At 38.2% G+C, this 20,945-nt stretch overlaps 1 protein-coding gene across 3 annotated transcripts in view; it reads left to right on the forward strand.

Annotated features, from left to right (window-relative positions):
• nhsl3 (NHS like 3) overlaps positions 1-20,945 on the forward strand; it is a 44,766-nt gene that overhangs the window by 5,325 nt on the left and 18,496 nt on the right. Inside the window, exon 1 of one of the 3 annotated variants that reach the window (XM_061982323.2) lies at positions 12,431-12,681. The exons of the other annotated variants lie outside the window; for them this stretch is intronic. Within the exon in view, the coding sequence (XP_061838307.2) occupies positions 12,591-12,681 (91 nt within the window). The 5' untranslated portion in view covers positions 12,431-12,590. Of the gene's footprint in view, positions 1-12,430; positions 12,682-20,945 lie in introns of those variants that run through there. 3 annotated transcript variants of the gene reach the window in all.

The raw sequence follows: 20,945 nt of genomic DNA on the forward strand, positions 1-20,945 counted from the left end.
TGTATACATATATGTATATATAATGAATTTATAGACATATATAAATGTGTGTATATTGCACAAAACAATTTGGTTCCTTAATGAGGGCAATATACTGTTAATAAAAAGTACAATTGATTAATTCTAGTATAAACTGATATGTATACTTGCCAACCTTGAAACCTCCGATTTCGGGAGGTGGGGGGTAGGGGTGGGGGTGGGCGTGGTCGGGGTGGGACGGGGGCGTGGTTGGGGCGTGGCTAAAAGGGGAGGAGTATATTTACAGCTAGAATTCACCAAGTCAAGTATTTCATATATATATATATATATATATATATATATATATATATATATATATATATATATATTTTTTTTTTAAATTTATTTTACTATATATTTTTTATTATTTATTTATATATATATATATATATATATATATATATATATATATATATATATATATATATATATATATATAAAATAAATACTTGAATTTCGGGTGTTCATTTATTTACACATATACACACACACATAACTCATCTACTCATTGTTGAATTGTCCATCCTTGTTCTATTCTCTGTCACTATTTTTCGAACCATGCTGAACACCCTCTCTGATGATGCATTGCTGTGTGGCACGCACAAAAGTGCTTTCATCAAATGCACTAGATGGCAGTATTGTCCTGTTTAAGAGTGTCACAACATTGCTGTTTACGGCAGACGAACTGCTTTACGGTATACAAAAAAGTGACTGCTGTTGTTGTGTGTTGTTGCCACGCTGGGAGGACGTTAATGAAACTGCCTAACAATAAACCCACATAAGAAACCAAGAACTCGCCCTCCATCATTCTACAGTTATAACGTGATTGGGCAGGTACACTTTTTTATATTGTGGAGGACCTGAGTCCGCCTGAATTTCGGGAGATTTTCGGGAGAAAATTTGTCCCGGGAGGTTTTCGGAAGAGGCGCTGAATTTCGGGAGTCTCCCGGAAAATCCGGGAGGGTTGGCAAGTATGCTGATATGTATTCCTTCTTTTATTTATTTTTATAATATTTTGGTTAGTATTTAGGGCTAAATACAACCTTAATTATTTTTTAGAAATATTTAATTTTTCAGTTTTAACATGTTTTTTTAATCTTTTTAAATAGTTCGTTACTTTATGGATTTTTTAATCATTTAGTTTCATTTATTTGTAACAAAGTTGACTGAAGGGACTTTTCTCCAGCTGTAACAGCCCGTGCTCGCCACCAGAGGGCAGTGCCGCGTCTATGTACAATAAGATGGTTCATGTTCAAGGTCACGTCAGTTCACACACAACAACTATTGATCCATCAGTTCACCCACAACAACTATTGATCCATCAGTTCACACACAACAACTATTGATCCATCAGTTCACACACAACAACTATTGATCCATCAGTTCACACACAACAACTATTGATCCATCAGTTCACACACAACAACTATTGATTCATCAGTTCACCCACAACAACTATTGATCCATCAGTTCACACACAACAACTATTGATCCATCATTGCATCCTTCTTTTCAGCACCTAAACATCATACATATGATGACGTCATGTGTGCTGGTCACCTTGACAACCACTACCATGCCGTCTCTCACACACACACACACACAGTGAGTTGCTGTGCTTTGATCACACTGTATCTGGGGCACACACACACACACACACACACACACACACACACACACACACACACACACACACACACACACACACACACACACACACACACACACACACACACTGAGGGTGTGGTGATGCTGGTGTGCTTCTCCATGTCAATGCTGCACGGTGATGTCATGGACTCCTTCAGGGAGTAAACATTTCTTTAATGCAGGGATCTTTCTTCTCTCTTTTATCACCATGTCTCTCCTTTCACTCTCTGCCATTTTCTTGTGTTCACTTCCACAGAACATGATGTGGAGCGCTGCTATTGATCAGCAGTGTCATATTCACAACTATTGATCAGCAGTGTCATATTCACAACTATTGATCAACAGTGTCATATTCACAACTCATCCTTTCTATTACGCCGTCTGCCTAAAATGCTTCACTAGTCGCACAAAACTTCCTTTTAACTACACAACACTTGCACTCTCACACATTTACTGGAGCTTTTCTGCTCTCTAAATGTGTAATATTCATGTTCATATGTGACTCAAAGTGTGGTGAATACCATAGAACAGGAAGTAGAACTAAAAGGTAGTAAATGTGTAATATTCATGTTCATATGTGACTCATTAGACAAAGTGTGGTGAATACCATAGAACAGGAAGTAGAACTAAAAGGTAGTAAATGTGTAATATTCATGTTCATATGTGACTCATTAGACAAAGTGTGGTGAATACCATAGAACAGGAAGTAGAACTAAAAGGTAGTTCATGTGTAACATTCATGTTCATATGTGACTCATTAGACAAAGTGTGGTGAATACCATAGAACAGGAAGTAGAACTAAAAGGTAGTTCATGTGTAACATTCATGTTCATATGTGACTCATTAGACAAAGTGTGGTGAATACCATAGAACAGGAAGTAGAACTAAAAGGTAGTAAATGTGTAATATTCATGTTCATATGTGACTCATTAGACAAAGTGTGGTGAATACCATAGAACAGGAAGTAGAACTAAAAGGTAGTTCATGTGTAACATTCATGTTCATATGTGACTCATTAGACAAAGTGTGGTGAATACCATAGAACAGGAAGTAGAACTAAAAGGTAGTAAATGTGTAATATTCATGTTCATATGTGACTCATTAGACAAAGTGTGGTGAATACCATAGAACAGGAAGTAGAACTAAAAGGTAGTTCATGTGTAACATTCATGTTCATATGTGACTCATTAGACAAAGTGTGGTGAATACCATAGAACAGGAAGTAGAACTAAAAGGTAGTTCATGTATAATATTCATGTTCATATGTGACTCATTAGACAAAGTGTGGTGAATACCATAGAACAGGAAGTAGAACTAAAAGGTAGTTCATGTATAATATTCATGTTCATATGTGACTCATTAGACAAAGTGTGGTGAATACCATAGAACAGGAAGTAGAACTAAAAGGTAGTTCATGTGTAACATTCATGTTCATATGTGACTCATTAGACAAAGTGTGGTGAATACCATAGAACAGGAAGTAGAACTAAAAGGTAGTTCATGTGTAACATTCATGTTCATATGTGACTCATTAGACAAAGTCAATCAATCAATCAATCAATCAATCTTTATTCATATAGCCCTAAATCACAAGTGTCTCAAAGGGCTGCACAAGCCACAACGACATCCTCGGTACAAAGCCCACATAAGGGCAAGGAAAAACTCACCCCAGTGGGACGTCGATGTGAATGACTATGAGAAACCTTGGAGAGGACCGCATATGTGGGTAACCCCCCCCCCTCTAGGGGAGACCGAAAGCAATGGATGTCGAGTGGGTCTGACATAATATTGTGAGAGTCCAGTCCATAGTGGATCCAACATAATAGTGAGAGTCCAGTCCATAGTGGATCCAACATAATAGTAAGAGTCCAGTCCATAGTGGATCCAACATAATAGTAAGAGTCCAGTCCATAGTGGATCCAACATAATAGTAAGAGTCCAGTCCATAGTGGATCTAACATAATAGTGTGAGAGTCCAGTCCATAGTGGATCCAACATAATAGTAAGAGTCCAGTCCATAGTGGATCTAACATAATAGTAAGAGTCCAGTCCATAGTGGATCCAACATAATAGTAAGAGTCCAGTCCATCAAATCAAATCAAATCAACTTTATTTATAAAGCACATTTAAAATTTACCACAGGGGTAGCCAAAGTGCTGTACAATGAGCAGGTTAAAAGATAAAACGAGTACCGAGCAAACACAACACAACACAAACAGAACATGATAAAAAAATAAATAATTAAAATAGAATTAATAAAAACATAAAAACATAAAAACAGGATCACAGCAGGTGTATTATGGGGCGCCATTGCAGGATGGATATCACTCAGTGTTAAAAGCCATGGAATAAAAGTATGTTTTTAAGAGAGATTTAAAAACAGGAAGAGAGGAGTCTAACACTCAGGGGTAGGTCGTTCCAGAGCTTGGGAGCAGCAACGGCGAAAGCTCTGTCACCTCTAAGCTTCAGCCTTGTGTCAGGGACCGTCAACAGCAGCTGATCGGCTGATCTTAAGGATCGGGTGGGGCAGTAAGGCTGAAGGAGGTCGGAGAGATAGGTTGGCGCGAGGTTGTTTAGACATTTAAAAACAAATAAAAGGAGTTTAAAATGTATTCGGTAACGCACAGGGAGCCAGTGAAGGGACGCTAAAATAGGGGTGATGTGCTCACGTCTGCGGGTCTGTGTTAGCAGACGAGCAGCAGAGTTCTGCACGAGCTGCAGGCGGGCGAGGGAGGCCTGGCTAATGCCAACATACAGGGCATTACAGTAATCAAGACGAGTCGAGATAAAAGCGTGGATTAATTTCTCAAGATCATGTCTTGATAGAAGCGGTTTCACTTTCGCTATTTGGCGTAATTGATAAAAGCTTTTTTGAACGACGCTGCTGATTTGTTTTTCGAATTTAAAATCTGAGTCAAACTTTACCCCCAGGTTTGTGACAGAGTCGCTGAGATACGGGGTCAGAGTGCCGAGGTCAACGTTGGGGGAGGGAGAGCGACTTGGACCGAACAACATAACTTCTGTTTTGTCTTCATTTAGGCTCAGGAAGTTAGCTGAAAGCCAGACTTTGATGTCGTGCAGGCAGTCAATAAGACTTTGAACCGTGTTATTTTGTGCCATGGGAAAATAAATCTGGCAATCATCGGCATAAAAATGAAATGCAATACTGTACTTCCTAAAAATAGAACCAAGGGGGAGAAGGTAAAGCGCAAATAAAATTGGGGCAAGGATTGAACCCTGGGGGACCCCATGTGGTAAAGGAGCTGTGGACGACATAAAACTGTCTACTTTTACACAAAAACTCCTGTCGGTTAGGTACGACCGGAACCAGTTGAGGGCGGCGCCCTTAATGCCCACACAGTTCTCAAGACGAGTGATTAAGGTGGCGTGGTCGACGGTGTCGAACGCAGCAGACAGATCTAAAAGCACCAGGACAACATATTTACCAGAATCAGTGGACAGGAGGATATCGTTAAAAACTTTTAGAAGCGCTGACTCTGTGCTGTGGAGGGCTTTAAAACCGGACTGGAACAGCTCAGTGATACCATTATCCTCTAAGAAGGGCAGCAACTGACTGTAGACAACCTTCTCTAATATTTTGGAAATGTATGGAAGATTAGAGATAGGTCTGAAGTTAGAGAGGAGAGAGGGGTCGAGGCTGGGTTTTTTAAGTAGAGGTCGTACCACTGCATGTTTAAACTCTACTGGAACTATTCCAGAAGAGAGGCTACTATTGATAATGTTAAGGACACTTGATCCAATAGTAGCAAGTACCTCCTTAAACAGGCGAGGTGGGAGGGCATCTGCAGGAGAACCAGAGGGCTTCATATGACTAACTGTGTCACTTAAAAAAGAAAAGGACACCGGCTCAAACTGATGGAAAACAGAAGAGAAATGCAGGGGAACAGAAGGGTCATATGAAGGCTGAGATAGACTGGCTCTAGTTGACACAATTTTGTCAGTGAAAAAATGGAGACAATTTTCACAGAATTCAAAAGAAGCATCAAAACCAGCAGATTTGGGAGCATCAATGACAGTGTTAATAGTTTTAAACAGAACTCTGGGGTTGTTACAGTTAGAAGATATAATCTGAGATAGATATATATTCATTTCTGCTTTTACAGTCATCTGAAAGGAAAACAGGCTTTCTTTAAAAATGGCAAAGGACACATGCAGCCTGTCTTTTTTCCATTTTCTCTCTGCTCTTCTACATACGCGCCTGGCAGCCCGAGTGACGTCATTCAACCAGGGCTGAGGCGTGGCTTTAGCGCGGCGGCATTTGAAAGGCGCGATCGTGTCCAGTGTTTGTGAACAGATAGAGTTGAACCCAGAAACCAACTCTTCAGTATTCAGACACACAGATGCTGCAGAATTATCATCACAAAGAGTCAAAAAAATAGAGGAGAACCGAGCAGGAGACGAAGAATTAAACATGCGAGAGCGTTGGGGCGGTGCGCACAATTTAACTGGACACTGCGTGGCAATATCAAACAGGATCGGCATGTGATCAGAGAACACAGCGTCGCAAATGTCCAAATTAAAAACACACAAACCATACGAGAGCACTAAATCGAGTGTATGCCCGCGTTCATGTGTAGAACCACACACAGACTGTACAAAGTTAAATGAGTCGATTATATTCAGGAAGCTCCTGGAAAGCGGCTCATCTGGACAGCAGGTGTGAATATTAAAATCACCCACAATAAGGACACGATCATATTTGGGCAGGATTTCAGCCAGAAATTCAGAAAAGTCAGTTATAAAGTCTTTGTGGTACTTGGGTGGTCGATAGATGACGGCACACAGGACGACATCAGAAAGACCCAGTTCAAACATGCACAGTTCGAAGCTTGAAAAAGAGGATTGTAGGCGGATCTGACGGCATTTAAAGTCATTTTTAAAAACGACTGCTAATCCTCCTCCTTTTCGACCGGACGGCCGTGGGGAATTAAAGTAGGAACACTCCGAAGGCAGAAGTTCATTAAGAGGGGCGGACTCACCGGCTCTCAGCCATGTCTCCGTCACACAGAGGAAGTCCAGTCCGCGGGAAGTGAAGAAATCCTTCAGGATAAAAGTTTTGTTTGTCAAAGATCTTGCGTTCACAAGACCGAACCTGGCGGGGGCCAGCACGTCCAAGGCCGCAATTAATCCGGGTGGGGCCCGACACACAGCCCGCAGGTGGCGGTGATCCACCCCGCGCCTCCGGGGGCGGGGACAGCAGGAGCGACGACGGCAAGCTTCTTCCTCCAAACCAACGATAGGAACCAGCCAGGAGCCGATCGGATCGAGCGAGCGTGGGTGCAGGAGGAGACCGGATACCGCACCATTCATCCTTCGGGGAGCCACGGGAAGCCGGGCCAGGAGTGCCCTAACAGTCCATAGTGGATCCAACATAATAGTAAGAGTCCAGTCCATAGTGGATCCAACATAATAGTAAGAGTCCAGTCCATAGTGGGGCCAGCAGGAAACCATCCCGAGCAGAGACGGGTCAGCAGCACAGAGATGTTCCCAACCGATGCACAGGCGAGCGGTCCACCCCGGGTCCCGACTCTGGACAGCCAGCACTTCATCCATGGCCACCGGACCTGTGCCCCCCCCCCCCCCTCAAGGAAAAGGGGAGCAGAGGAGAAAAGAAAAGAAACGGCAGATCAACTGGTCTAACAGGGGGGCTATTTAAAGGCTAGAGTATACAAATGAGTTTTAAGATGGGACTTAAATGCTTCTACTGAGGTAGCATCTCTAATTGTTACCGGGAGGGCATTCCATAGTACTGGAGCCCCAATAGAAAACGCTCTATAGCCCGCAGACTTTTTTTGGGCTCTGGGAATCACTAATAAGCCGGAGTTCTTTGAACGCAGATTTCTTGCCGGGACATATGGTACAATGCAATCGACAAGATAGGACGGAGCTAGACCGTGTAGTATTTTATACGTAAGTAGTAAAACCTTAAAGTCACATCTTTAGTGCACAGGAAGCCAGTGCAGGTGAGCCACTATAGGTATATACATATGTATATATGTATATACAGTATAGGCGTAATATGATCAAACTTTCTTGTTCTTGTCAAAAGTCTAGCAGCCGCATTTTGTACCAACTGTAATTTTTTAATGCTAGACATAGGGAGACCCCAAAATAATACGTTACAGTAGTTGAGACGAGACGTAACAAACGCATGAATAATGATCTCAGCGTCGCTAGTGGATAAAATAGAACAAATTTTAGCGATATTACGGAGATGAAAGAAGGCCGTTTTAGTAACACTCTTAATGTGTGACTCAAAGGAGAGAGTTGTTTTAGTAACACTCTTAATGTGTGACTCAAAGGAGAGAGTTGTTTTAGTAACACTCTTAATGTGTGACTCAAAGGAGAGAGTTGTTTTAGTAACACTCTTAATGTGTGACTCAAAGGAGAGAGTTGTTTTAGTAACACTCTTAATGTGTGACTCAAAGGAGAGAGTTGTTTTAGTAACACACTTAATGTGTGACTCAAAGGAGAGAGTTGTTTTAGTAACACTCTTAATGTGTGACTCAAAGGAGAGAGTTGTTTTAGTAACACTCTTAATGTGTGACTCAAAGGAGAGAGTTGTTTTAGTAACACTCTTAATGTGTGATTCAAAGGAGAGAGTTGTTTTAGTAACACTCTTAATGTGTGACTCAAAGGAGAGAGTTGTTTTAGTAACACTCTTAATGTGTGACTCAAAGGAGAGAGTTGTTTTAGTAACACTCTTAATGTGTGACTCAAAGGAGAGAGTTGTTTTAGTAACACTCTTAATGTGTGACTCAAAGGAGAGAGTTGTTTTAGTAACACTCTTAATGTGTGACTCAAAGGAGAGAGTTGTTTTAGTAACACTCTTATTACCATAGAACAGGAAGTAGAACTAAAAGGTAGTTCATGTGTAATATTCATGTTCATATGTGACTCATTAGACAAAGTGTGGTGAATACCATAGAACAGGAAGTAGAACTAAAAGGTAGTTCATGTGTAATATTCATGTTCATATTTGACTCATTAGACAAAGTGTGGTGAATACCATAGAACAGGAAGTAGAACTAAAAGGTAGTTCATGTGTAATATTCATGTTCATATGTGACTCATTAGACAAAGTGTGGTGAATACCATAGAACAGGAAGTAGAACTAAAAGGTAGTTCATGTGTAATATTCATGTTCATATGTGACTCATTAGACAAAGTGTGGTGAATACCATAGAACAGGAAGTAGAACTTAAAGGTAGTTCATGTGTAATATTCATGTTCATATGTGACTCATTAGACAAAGTGTGGTGAATACCATAGAACAGGAAGTAGAACTAAAAGGTAGTAAATGTGTAATATTCATGTTCATATGTGACTCATTAGACAAAGTGTGGTGAATACCATAGAACAGGAAGTAGAACTAAAAGGTAGTAAATGTGTAATATTCATGTTCATATGTGACTCATTAGACAAAGTGTGGTGAACACCATAGAACAGGAAGTAGAACTAAAAGGTAGTTCATGTGTAATATTCATGTTCATATGTGACTCATTAGACAAAGTGTGGTGAATACCATAGAACAGGAAGTAGAACTAAAAGGTAGTTCATGTGTAATATTCATGTTCATATGTGACTCATTAGACAAAGTGTGGTGAATACCATAGAACAGGAAGTAGAACTAAAAGGTAGTTCATGTGTAACATTCATGTTCATATGTGACTCATTAGACAAAGTGTGGTGAATACCATAGAACAGGAAGTAGAACTAAAAGGTAGTTCATGTGTAATATTCATGTTCATATGTGACTCATTAGACAAAGTGTGGTGAATACCATAGAACAGGAAATCGAACTAAAAGGTAGTAAATGTGTAATATTCATGTTCATGTGTGACTCATTAGACAAAGTGTGGTGAATACCATAGAACAGGAAGTAGAACTAAAAGGTAGTTCATGTGTAATATTCATGTTCATATGTGACTCATTAGACAAAGTGTGGTGAACACCATAGAACAGGAAGTAGAACTAAAAGGATTGTCAGTGGTAATAGCCCACAGCAGTGACTGTCCTGGCTGCTCAGTACAAAATGGCAATACTTCACCTCAGTGGTACAAACGTGTGTACTTGTACATGTTTGTAATAGGTATAACTTGGCTGTGTTTGTGTAGCACCAAAGTGTGAGGATAGCCATAGAACAGGAAATGGAAGTTGATGGTGGCAATATTGAAGGCGCCGTCCTGGTTGCTCAGCACAATAAGTAAGATGAAGTCAATAATAATAATAATAATAATAAAGTTGTGAAGAGACTCGCCACCTAGGCACACACAGGAATGTTCCCTCCGTGACATTACTGGTGGCGGTTCACTTATTTTTACACTTTTATAAACCCTGGCTGTTTTTTATGGAAAAAGTGTGATGATAACCATAGAACAGGAAATGGAACTTGATAGCGTCCCGGTTGCACAGTACAAGATGTCTGCTGTGACCAGTCAAGGATAAAAGATGACTAATGTGAAGAGACTGGCCTCCTAGGCACACACAGGACTCCTTCCTGTGTGTCCTCACTGCTGAGTCTCTTGTTTATTGTTTACAATACACTTATTTGTTTTTACATTTTACAATACACCAACCTATTTTTACACTTGTTTACAATACACCAACTTATTTTTACACTTGTTTACAATACACCAACTTATTTTTACACTTGTTTACAATACACTAACTTATTTTTACACTTGTTTACAATACACCAACCTATTTTTACACTTCTTTACAATACACTAACTTATTTTTACACTTCTTTACAATACACCAACTTATTTTTACACTTGTTTACTATACACCAACTTATTTTTACACTTCTTTACAATACACTAACTTATTTTTACACCTGTTTACAATACACCAACTTATTTTTACACTTGTTTACAATACACCAACTTATTTTTAAACTTGTTAACAATACACCAACTTATTATTACACTTGTTTACAATACACCAACTTATTTTTACACTTGTTTACAATACACTAACTTAACTTTTCACTTGTTTACAATACACCTACTTATTTTTACACTTGTTTACAATACACTAACTTATTTTTAAACTTGTTTACAATACACCAACTTATTATTACACTTGTTTACAATACACCAACCTATTTTTACACTTGTTTACAATACACCAACTTATTTTTACACTTGTTTACAATACACCAACTTATTATTACACTTGTTTACGATACACCAACTTATTTTTACACTTGTTGTTTACAATACACTAACTTAACTTTTCACTTGTTTACAATACACCAACTTATTATTACACTTGTTTACACTACACTAACTTATTTTTACACTTGTTTACAATACACCAACTTATTTTTTACACTTGTTTACAACACTAACTTATTTCTACACTGGTTTACAATACACCAACTTATTTTTACACTTGCTTACAATACACTAATTTATTTTTACACACGTTTACAATACACCAACTTATTTTTACACTTGTTTACAACATATTAAGTTATTTTTACACTTGTTTACAATACACTAGCTTATTTTTACACACGTTTACAATACACCAACTTATTTTTACACTTGTTTACAACATATTACGTTATTTTTACACTTGTTTACAACACACTAACTTATTTCTACACTTGTTTACAATACACCAACTTATTTTTTACACATGATGTTTACAATACACTAACTTATTTTTACACTTGTTTACAATACACTAAGTTAACTTTTCACTTGTTTACAATACACCAACCTATTTTTACACTTGTTTACAATACACTAACTTATTTTTACACTTGTTTACAATACACTAACTTATTTTTACACACGTTTACAATACACCAACTTATTTTTACACTTGTTTACAATACACCAACTTATTTTTACACTTATTTACAATACACTAACTTATTTTTACACACGTTTACAATACACCAACTTATTTTTACACTTGTTTACAACATATTAAGTTATTTTTACACTTGTTTACAATACACTAACTTATTTTTACACTTGTTTACAATACACTAACTTATTTTTACACACGTTTACAATACACCAACTTATTTTTACACTTGTTTACAATACACCAACTTATTTTTACACTTGTTTACAATACACTAACTTATTTTTACACACGTTTACAATACACCAACTTATTTTTACACTTGTTTACAACATATTAAGTTATTTTTACACTTGTTTACAATACACTAACTTATTTTTACAGGTGAATGAAATAGTTGTGTAGAAGGAGGGCAATGATGACATAGTGGACATACTACAGTGTTGCAAATAGTGTCCTGGCTTCTCAGTACAATATGGCCGAAGGGACACAGGTTAAAGTTGATCCTGCTTCATTTTGACTCTCAACATAGGTGAGAGGTTTCACACAGCTAGAATCTTGTTTACGGTGATGCTGGGGTGGCTAGCTTATTTTTACACTTAAATGGCAGTTAGGAAGGTTCTGCCTACAAGGTCACATGGACGATGTGAGGGGGACGGTTTGACACTGGAACGGACGAATCAGTTGTCTCCTATTGAAGAGTGTGTTTGCCAACACTAAAGAACATTATTCACATCTTCCCTCTTTTGCTTCATTAAACACTTTTTATGGCGTCTAAATCATCTCTTTTGCCAGCACCATCAGCTGGGAATGATACACTTTGGAGCCGCAGCAGGCAGATGGGAGGGGCACACACACACACACACACACACACACACACACACACACACACACACACACACACGGGATTCTGCCGCGTCTTCAGCAGCTGGATGAGCAGCAGTATCGCTTGCTGGGGAGCCATGATGTCAGTGATACCAGCGGTGATTCAGCAGCGATGATATCGGTGCAGGGACAGATTGGGGGACAAGACGTACGATGGTGGACTTAGCGGACTCCCTCTAGGGGTCTGCCCAGACATGGGCAACAACGTCCAGAAGAGGAGAAGGGTGGAGGCAGACAAACCAAAAGGCTTCTGGCTGATTGGACGCTCAGACAAGCTGAGGACAGGTGATGTTGTTTTTATTCATGGTCAGGAGATATCTAAGATGTGTGTGTGTGTGTGTGTGTGTGTGTGTGTGTGTGTGTGAGTGTGTGTGTGTGGTCCCTGAAGTAGCTACACGACACTATACTGTAGAGGGGCTGACATGAATGTGGCGTTACACGTCATTGTTGTGGTGTCCATAAACATAATATTAATAAGTCCTTTTATTTCTTAATTCATCATCTTAAAATGTATATTTCATGTGTCATTTAGATGATTATCATTGATTTACCTAATAAGTGACATGATTATTTTCTTGTATAAAGGAGTCTTGGAGGTGTCTGGGCTTGCTAATAAGAACCGCAGCTCCCCCGGGTGTTTGGCAGCACTCGTGCAGCCCCACGCTGTGATGCTTGAATGTACATGAAAGACATAATTATCTTGCATCTTGTAATAATAATGTATCAACTTGCATAGTACACAAGCTATATACAAACAACTCTAAAGTAAGTTACTGGATTGTTTTTTTTGTCAAGTACTAAAACATTTTTTCTTGTAATATTACAACTTTTTTCTTATTTAATTCCAATTATATTCTTGAATTTTTTTTTTTTGTTGTTGGAACAAGTTTTCCTCATTTAACTACAATATTATTCTTGTAAAGGTTGATCTAATATAAGTGTTTTTTCTTTCTTGAAATATTAAAACTTTTTTACATTAAAATGTATTTCTTGTAAAATATTTTAATATTCTCATTCGATTCCAATTGTATCCTTGTAATGATTTTTCTTTAAACATCATTTTTTATTGGTTTTTTGGAACAACCTTCATCTCATTTAATCAAAATGTTATTCTTGCAAAGTTTTTTTAAAATATAATTTTGAATATTAATTTCTGTAAATATTAAAACGTATTCACTTTTACTTCAAATGTAATTCTTGTAAAATATTTTTGTCAGAATTAGAAAAAAAAAATCTTGTAAAATTATAGCTTTTTCCATTTTATTACACTTTTATTCTTGTAATGTTTTTTTAAACATTTAACATTTTTTAACAACATTTTTTTCTCATTTAATGACAATTTTATTCTGGTATAGGGTTTTTTTCACATATAATTTTCAATCTTTTGGGGGGGAATATTAAACTTTCACATTGAATTAAAATGTAATTATTGTAAATATAATAACATAATTTTAAATAATAAAAACGATTTAATAATATAACTGTCATTTAATTACAATTTTGTTCTTGTATCTTTTTTTCCTTAAGTTTAAATAATTTTTCTTGTAATATTAAAAAAAAAAAGTCCTCATTTAATGAAAACAAATGTATTGTTTTTTGTTTTTACATCATTTAAAATAGAACAACACATTTTTTTGGGAACATTACAACTTGTTTCCTGATTTAAATACAGTGTTATTCATGTAAAAATTACACTTTTTTTTCTCTTATTACAACTTTTTCTCTCCCTTAAAATAATAATTTCCTCATAATATTACATCACTTAGTCTTATAAAATGACTTTCTACTATATATTTTTTCTGTCAATGTTCAGATTTAGTTTTCATGAAGTAGTCATGACTATTTCAAAATACTGTATCTATAAATGTATATTTTGTAATGAAACATGCTAAAATAATTATGTATTTGTGGACAAATGATTTCATTCTCATAAAAGTCCAAGTTTTGTTGTGATAATATTGTGATGTATCACACCATTATGTTCATATACATGTTGTGATAATATTGTGATGTATCACACCATTATGTTCATATACATGTTGTGATAATATTGTGATGTATCACACCATTATGGTCATATACATGTTGTGATAATATTGTGATGTATTACACCATTATGGTCATATACATGTTGTGATAATATTGTGATGTATCACACCATTATGTTCATATACATGTTGTGATAATATTGTGATGTATCACACCATTATGTTCATATACATGTTGTGATAATATTGTGATGTATCACACCATTATGTTCATATACATGTTGTGATAATATTGTGATGTATCACACCATTATGGTCCTATACATGCAATATAGAAGCTGGCTGCTGTAAAGTTATTGATTGGTTGTTGACATGTAGTGACCATGGAGTCCTTGTCGGGGACATGTCTCAGGACTTGTGGACTATGCAAGTCCCGCAGGTTCAAAGTCCAGAAACCAAGCATTCAGTCTATCTTATTTGTTGTTAGCATGGAGCGCCCACTCGCCTCGTCCCCCTTAAAATCTTCAGAGTCCAAGTCCTTGAGTCTCTTGTCCGGACCTCAGACTGGACTCCTTTGACACAAAGTCCCTGAGAACAAGCAAAAGAAAAGTTGACATATTTCCACACTTGAATGAACTGCATGTTATGATGGGGACGGTTTGACCCTGGAACAGATGAATCCATCATAATTGTGGAATATTGTTAGGACTCATCAGCACTTCCTGTTTGTTTTTCTTTCTTCTCAAATTTAAACGGACTCCTCTAATGGCAATTTAATTCAAAAATAATCAACTGATTACTACGTGTGACACAATTAAATCAAATAATCTGTCATAGCATGACTTTTTGATTCTCATCTAGTATGTCTCATGACTACGGAGCCCCTAAAGGAACATGGATGTTTTAGTTATGTCTCATGACTACGGAGCCCCTAAAGGAACATGGATGTTTTAGTTATGTCTCATGACTACGGAGCCCCTAAAGGAACATGGATGTTTTAGTTATGTCTCATGACTACGGAGCCCCTAAAGGAACATGGATGTTTTAGTTATGTCTCATGACTACGGAGCCCCTAAAGGAACATGGATGTTTTAGTTATGTCTCATGACTACGGAGCCCCTAAAGGAACATGGATGTTTTAGTTATGTCTCATGACTATGGAGCCCCTAAAGGAACATGGATGTTTTAGTTATGTCTCATGACTATGGAGCCCCTAAAGGAACATGGATGTTTTAGTTATGTCTCATGACTATGGAGCCCCTAAAGGAACATGGATGTTTTAGTCATGTCTCATGACTACGGAGCCCCTAAAGGAACATGGATGTTTTAGTTATGTCTCATGACTACGGAGCCCCTAAAGGAACATGGATGTTTTAGTTATGTCTCATGACTACGGAGCCCCTAAAGGAACATGGATGTTTTAGTTATGTCTCATGACTACGGAGCCCCTAAAGGAACATGGATGTTTTAGTTATGTCTCATGACTACGGAGCCCCTAAAGGAACATGGATGTTTTAGTTATGTCTCATGACTACGGAGCCCCTAAAGGAACATGGATGTTTTAGTTATGTCTCATGACTACGGAGCCCCTAAAGGAACATGGATGTTTTAGTTATGTCTCATGACTACGGAGCCCCTAAAGGAACATGGATGTTTTAGTTATGTCTCATGACTACGGAGCCCCTAAAGGAACATGGATGTTTTAGTTATGTCTCATGACTACGGAGCCCCTAAAGGAACATGGATGTTTTAGTTATGTCTCATGACTACGGAGCCCCTAAAGGAACATGGATGTTTTAGTTATGTCTCATGACTACGGAGCCCCTAAAGGAACATGGATGTTTTAGTTATGTCTCATGACTACGGAGCCCCTAAAGGAACATGGATGTTTTAGTTATGTCTCATGACTACGGAGCCCCTAAAGGAACATGGATGTTTTAGTTATGTCTCATGACTACGGAGCCCCTAAAGGAACATGGATGTTTTAGTTATGTCTCATGACTACGGAGCCCCTAAAGGAACATGGATGTTTTAGTTATGTCTCATGACTATGGAGCCCCTAAAGGAACATGGATGTTTTAGTTATGTCTCATGACTATGGAGCCCCTAAAGGAACATGGATGTTTTAGTTATGTCTCATGACTATGGAGCCCCTAAAGGAACATGGATGTTTTAGTTATGTCTCATGACTACGGAGCCCCTAAAGGAACATGGATGTTTTAGTTATGTCTCATGACTACGGAGCCCCTAAAGGAACATGGATGTTTTAGTTATGTCTCATGACTACGGAGCCCCTAAAGGAACATGGATGTTTTAGTTATGTCTCATGACTACGGAGCCCCTAAAGGAACATGGATGTTTTAGTTATGTCTCATGACTACGGAGCCCCTAAAGGAACATGGATGTTTTAGTTATGTCTCATGACTACGGAGCCCCTAAAGGAACATGGATGTTTTAGTTATGTCTCATGACTACGGAGCCCCTAAAGGAACATGGATGTTTTAGTTATGTCTCATGACTACGGAGCCCCTAAAGGAACATGGATGTTTTAGTTATGTCTCATGACTACGGAGCCCCTAAAGGAACATGGATGTTTTAGTTATGTCTCATGACTACGGAGCCCCTAAAGGAACATGGATGTTTTAGTTATGTCTCATGACTATGGAGCCCCTAAAGGAACATGGATGTTTTAGTTATGTCTCATGACTATGGAGCCCCTAAAGGAACATGGATGTTTTAGTTATGTCTCATGACTATGGAGCCCCTAAAGGAACATGGATGTTTTAGTCATGTCTCATGACTACGGAGCCCCTAAAGGAACATGGATGTTTTAGTTATGTCTCATGACTACGGAGCCCCTAAAGGAACATGGATGTTTTAGTTATGTCTCATGACTACGGAGCCCCTAAAGGAACATGGATGTTTTAGTTATGTCTCATGACTACGGAGCCCCTAAAGGAACATGGATGTTTTAGTTATGTCTCATGACTACGGAGCCCCTAAAGGAACATGGATGTTTTAGTTATGTCTCATGACTACGGAGCCCCTAAAGGAACATGGATGTTTTAGTTATGTCTCATGACTACGGAGCCCCTAAAGGAACATGGATGTTTTAGTTATGTCTCATGACTACGGAGCCCCTAAAGGAACATGGATGTTTTAGTTATGTCTCATGACTACGGAGCCCCTAAAGGAACATGGATGTTTTAGTTATGTCTCATGACTACGGAGCCCCTAAAGGAACATGGATGTTTTAGTTATGTCTCATGACTACGGAGCCCCTAAAGGAACATGGATGTTTTAGTTATGTCTCATGACTACGGAGCCCCTAAAGGAACATGGATGTTTTAGTTATGTCTCATGACTACGGAGCCCCTAAAGGAACATGGATGTTTTAGTTATGTCTCATGACTACGGAGCCCCTAAAGGAACATGGATGTTTTAGTTATGTCTCATGACTACGGAGCCCCTAAAGGAACATGGATGTTTTAGTTATGTCTCATGACTATGGAGCCCCTAAAGGAACATGGATGTTTTAGTTATGTCTCATGACTATGGAGCCCCTAAAGGAACATGGATGTTTTAGTTATGTCTCATGACTATGGAGCCCCTAAAGGAACATGGATGTTTTAGTTATGTCTCATGACTACGGAGCCCCTAAAGGAACATGGATGTTTTAGTTATGTCTCATGACTACGGAGCCCCTAAAGGAACATGGATGTTTTAGTTATGTCTCATGACTACGGAGCCCCTAAAGGAACATGGATGTTTTAGTTATGTCTCATGACTACGGAGCCCCTAAAGGAACATGGATGTTTTAGTTATGTCTCATGACTACGGAGCCCCTAAAGGAACATGGATGTTTTGCGAGATCTGGCAAAAGGTTTTTCCCTCAGTGAGTGAAGCGGAAGTGAAACAGACACAGTGATGGAGGAGCCTAGCCATCATCTGTGCTCTGTTGTGGGTCCATAATACAATTTCATGTCTTTATATGTTAGGCCAGTACTAAAATAGAAATCAATAAACTTCTCCCACAGATGATGGCTAGGCTCCTCCATCACTGTGTCTGTTTCACTTCCGCTTCACTGACTGAGGGAAAAAAAAACATTTGTGAGATCTCGCAAAACATTTTTTTCCCTCCATGTCCCTTTAGGGGCTCCGTACATGACTTTTTGAGTATCATGCTAAATGTATCAAACAACAGTAAACACAAAGTACAAAAGCAGTGAAGTTGTCACGTTGTGTAAATGGTAAACAAAAAGAGAATACAACAAATCCTGTTCAACTTATATTCAATTGAATAGACTGCAAAGACAAGATATTTCATGTTCACACTGACAAACTTTTTTTTCTTTTTCAAATAATCATGAACTTAGAATTGAATGGCAGCAACACATGTCAAAAAAGGCATTTTTACCAGTGTGTTACATGGCCTTTCCTTTTAACAACACTCAATAAAGGTTTGGGAACTGAGGAGACACATTTTTGAAGTGGAATTCTTTCCCATTCTTGCTTGATGTACAGCTTAAGTTGTTCAACAGTCTCCCTTCTCATATTTTAGCCTTCATATTTTCAACGTCTGGACTACAGGCAGGCCAGTCTAGTACCCGCACTCTTTACTATGAAGCCACGCTGTTGTAACACCGCGCTTTGCTTTATCTTACTGAAATAAGCAGGGGCGTCCATGAAAAATATGTTGCTCCAAAAGCTGTATGTACCTTTCAGCATTAATGGTGCCTTCACAGATGTGTAAGTTACCCATGTCTTGGCCACTAATACACCCCCATACCATCACACATGCTGCCTTTTACACTTTGCGCCTAGAACAATCCGGATGGTTCTTTTCCTCTTTGGTCAGGAGGACACGACGTCCACAGTTTCCAGAAACAATTTGAAATGTGGACTCGTCAGACCACAGAACACTTTTCCACTTTGTATCAGTCCATCTTAGATGTGCTCAGGCCCAGCGAAGCATTTCTGGGTGTTGTTGATAAACGGTTTTCGCCTTGCATAGTAGAGATTTAACTTGCACTTACAGATGTAGCGACCAACTGTAGTTACTGACAGTGGTTTTCTGAAGTGTTCCTGAGCCCATGTGGTGATATCCTTTACACACTGATGTGGCTTTTTGATGCAGTAGCGCCTTACAAGGTGTGTAATATCATGGCTTACGTGCAGTGATTTCTCCAGATTCTCTGAACCTTTTGATGATATTACGGAGCGTAGATGGTGAAATCCCTAAATTCCTTGTTGAGAAATGTTGTTCTTAAACAATTTGCTCAGGCATTTGTTGACAAAGTGGTGACCCTCGCCCCATCCTTGTTTGTGAATGACTGAGCATTTCATGGAAGCTACTTTTATACCCAATCATGGCACCCACCTGTTCCCAATTAGCCTGCACACCTGTGGGATGTTCCAAATAAGTGTTTGATGAGCATTCCTCAACTTTCTCACTAGAGGAAGACACAATAATGATTATTATTAGTGTGCGAGTGTTAATGAATAGAATGATTAATTTTAAACACACAATACATAAATAGTTCTGATTGATACTACACACTTTAGCAAACACTTTTTACATTGTACACCTTTTTCTTGTAACATTTAAACTGACAGCTCATAGTAGTACAAATAAACCATTTAAAAATAGTCATTAGTGTATGTGTTGATATTGATGAAATAAACACAAAATTCATGTTAAATACAAAATACATAAACAATTGTAATAAATTGTTTAGTCCTCACACTAAAAATGTTTGTTTTTTTATGCTAATTTGACTCGATAATTGCATGCATTTAAGTCTTCTGTCCTAATACAATAACATCAAATGTTTGTTTTGACCTCACATAAGACTATAATAAGGTGTTTCATTATAAAAAATAAGTTCATAGTATAGTGACTTTAGTTTCATAAAGAATATTTTTTTTCCCAATATTACATTCAACAAGGGACAAGCGGTAGAAAATGGATGGATGGACACCTGCCCGTACAATTTGAACTCACTTCTTTTTTTTACTGCCACTTGTTTGGCAGTGATATTGTAATCATCAGTTATGACGGGACACAGTTTGACCTTGGAACAGATGAATCCTATTGTAATGCAGTCTTCTGTTCATGTACGCACTCACACTTCCTCTTTTGGCTGCAGCAACGTCCTTGACTTTCTTATCATCATTACTGTGACACGTCTATGTATGAAGATGAAGATGATGGACACACACACCATCATTACTGTGACACGTCTATGTACAACCCCCGTTTCCATATGAGTTGGGAAATGGTGTTAGATGTAAATATAAACGGAATACAATGATTTGCAAATCCTTTTCAAGCCATATTCAGTTGAATATGCTACAAAGACAACATATTTGATGTTCAAACTCATAAACTTTATTTTTTTTTGGAAATAATCACTAAGTTAGAATTTCATGGCTGCAACACGTGCCAAAGTAGTTGGGAAAGGGCATGTTCACCACTGTGTTACATGGCCTTTCCTTTTAACAACACTCAGTAAAGGTTTGGGAACTGAGGAGACACATTTTTGAAGCTTCTCAGGTGGA

The sequence above is a fragment of the Nerophis lumbriciformis genome, linkage group LG21 (genome assembly GCF_033978685.3).
Source record: "Nerophis lumbriciformis linkage group LG21, RoL_Nlum_v2.1, whole genome shotgun sequence".
NCBI classification, from domain to species: Eukaryota; Metazoa; Chordata; class Actinopteri; order Syngnathiformes; family Syngnathidae; genus Nerophis; species Nerophis lumbriciformis.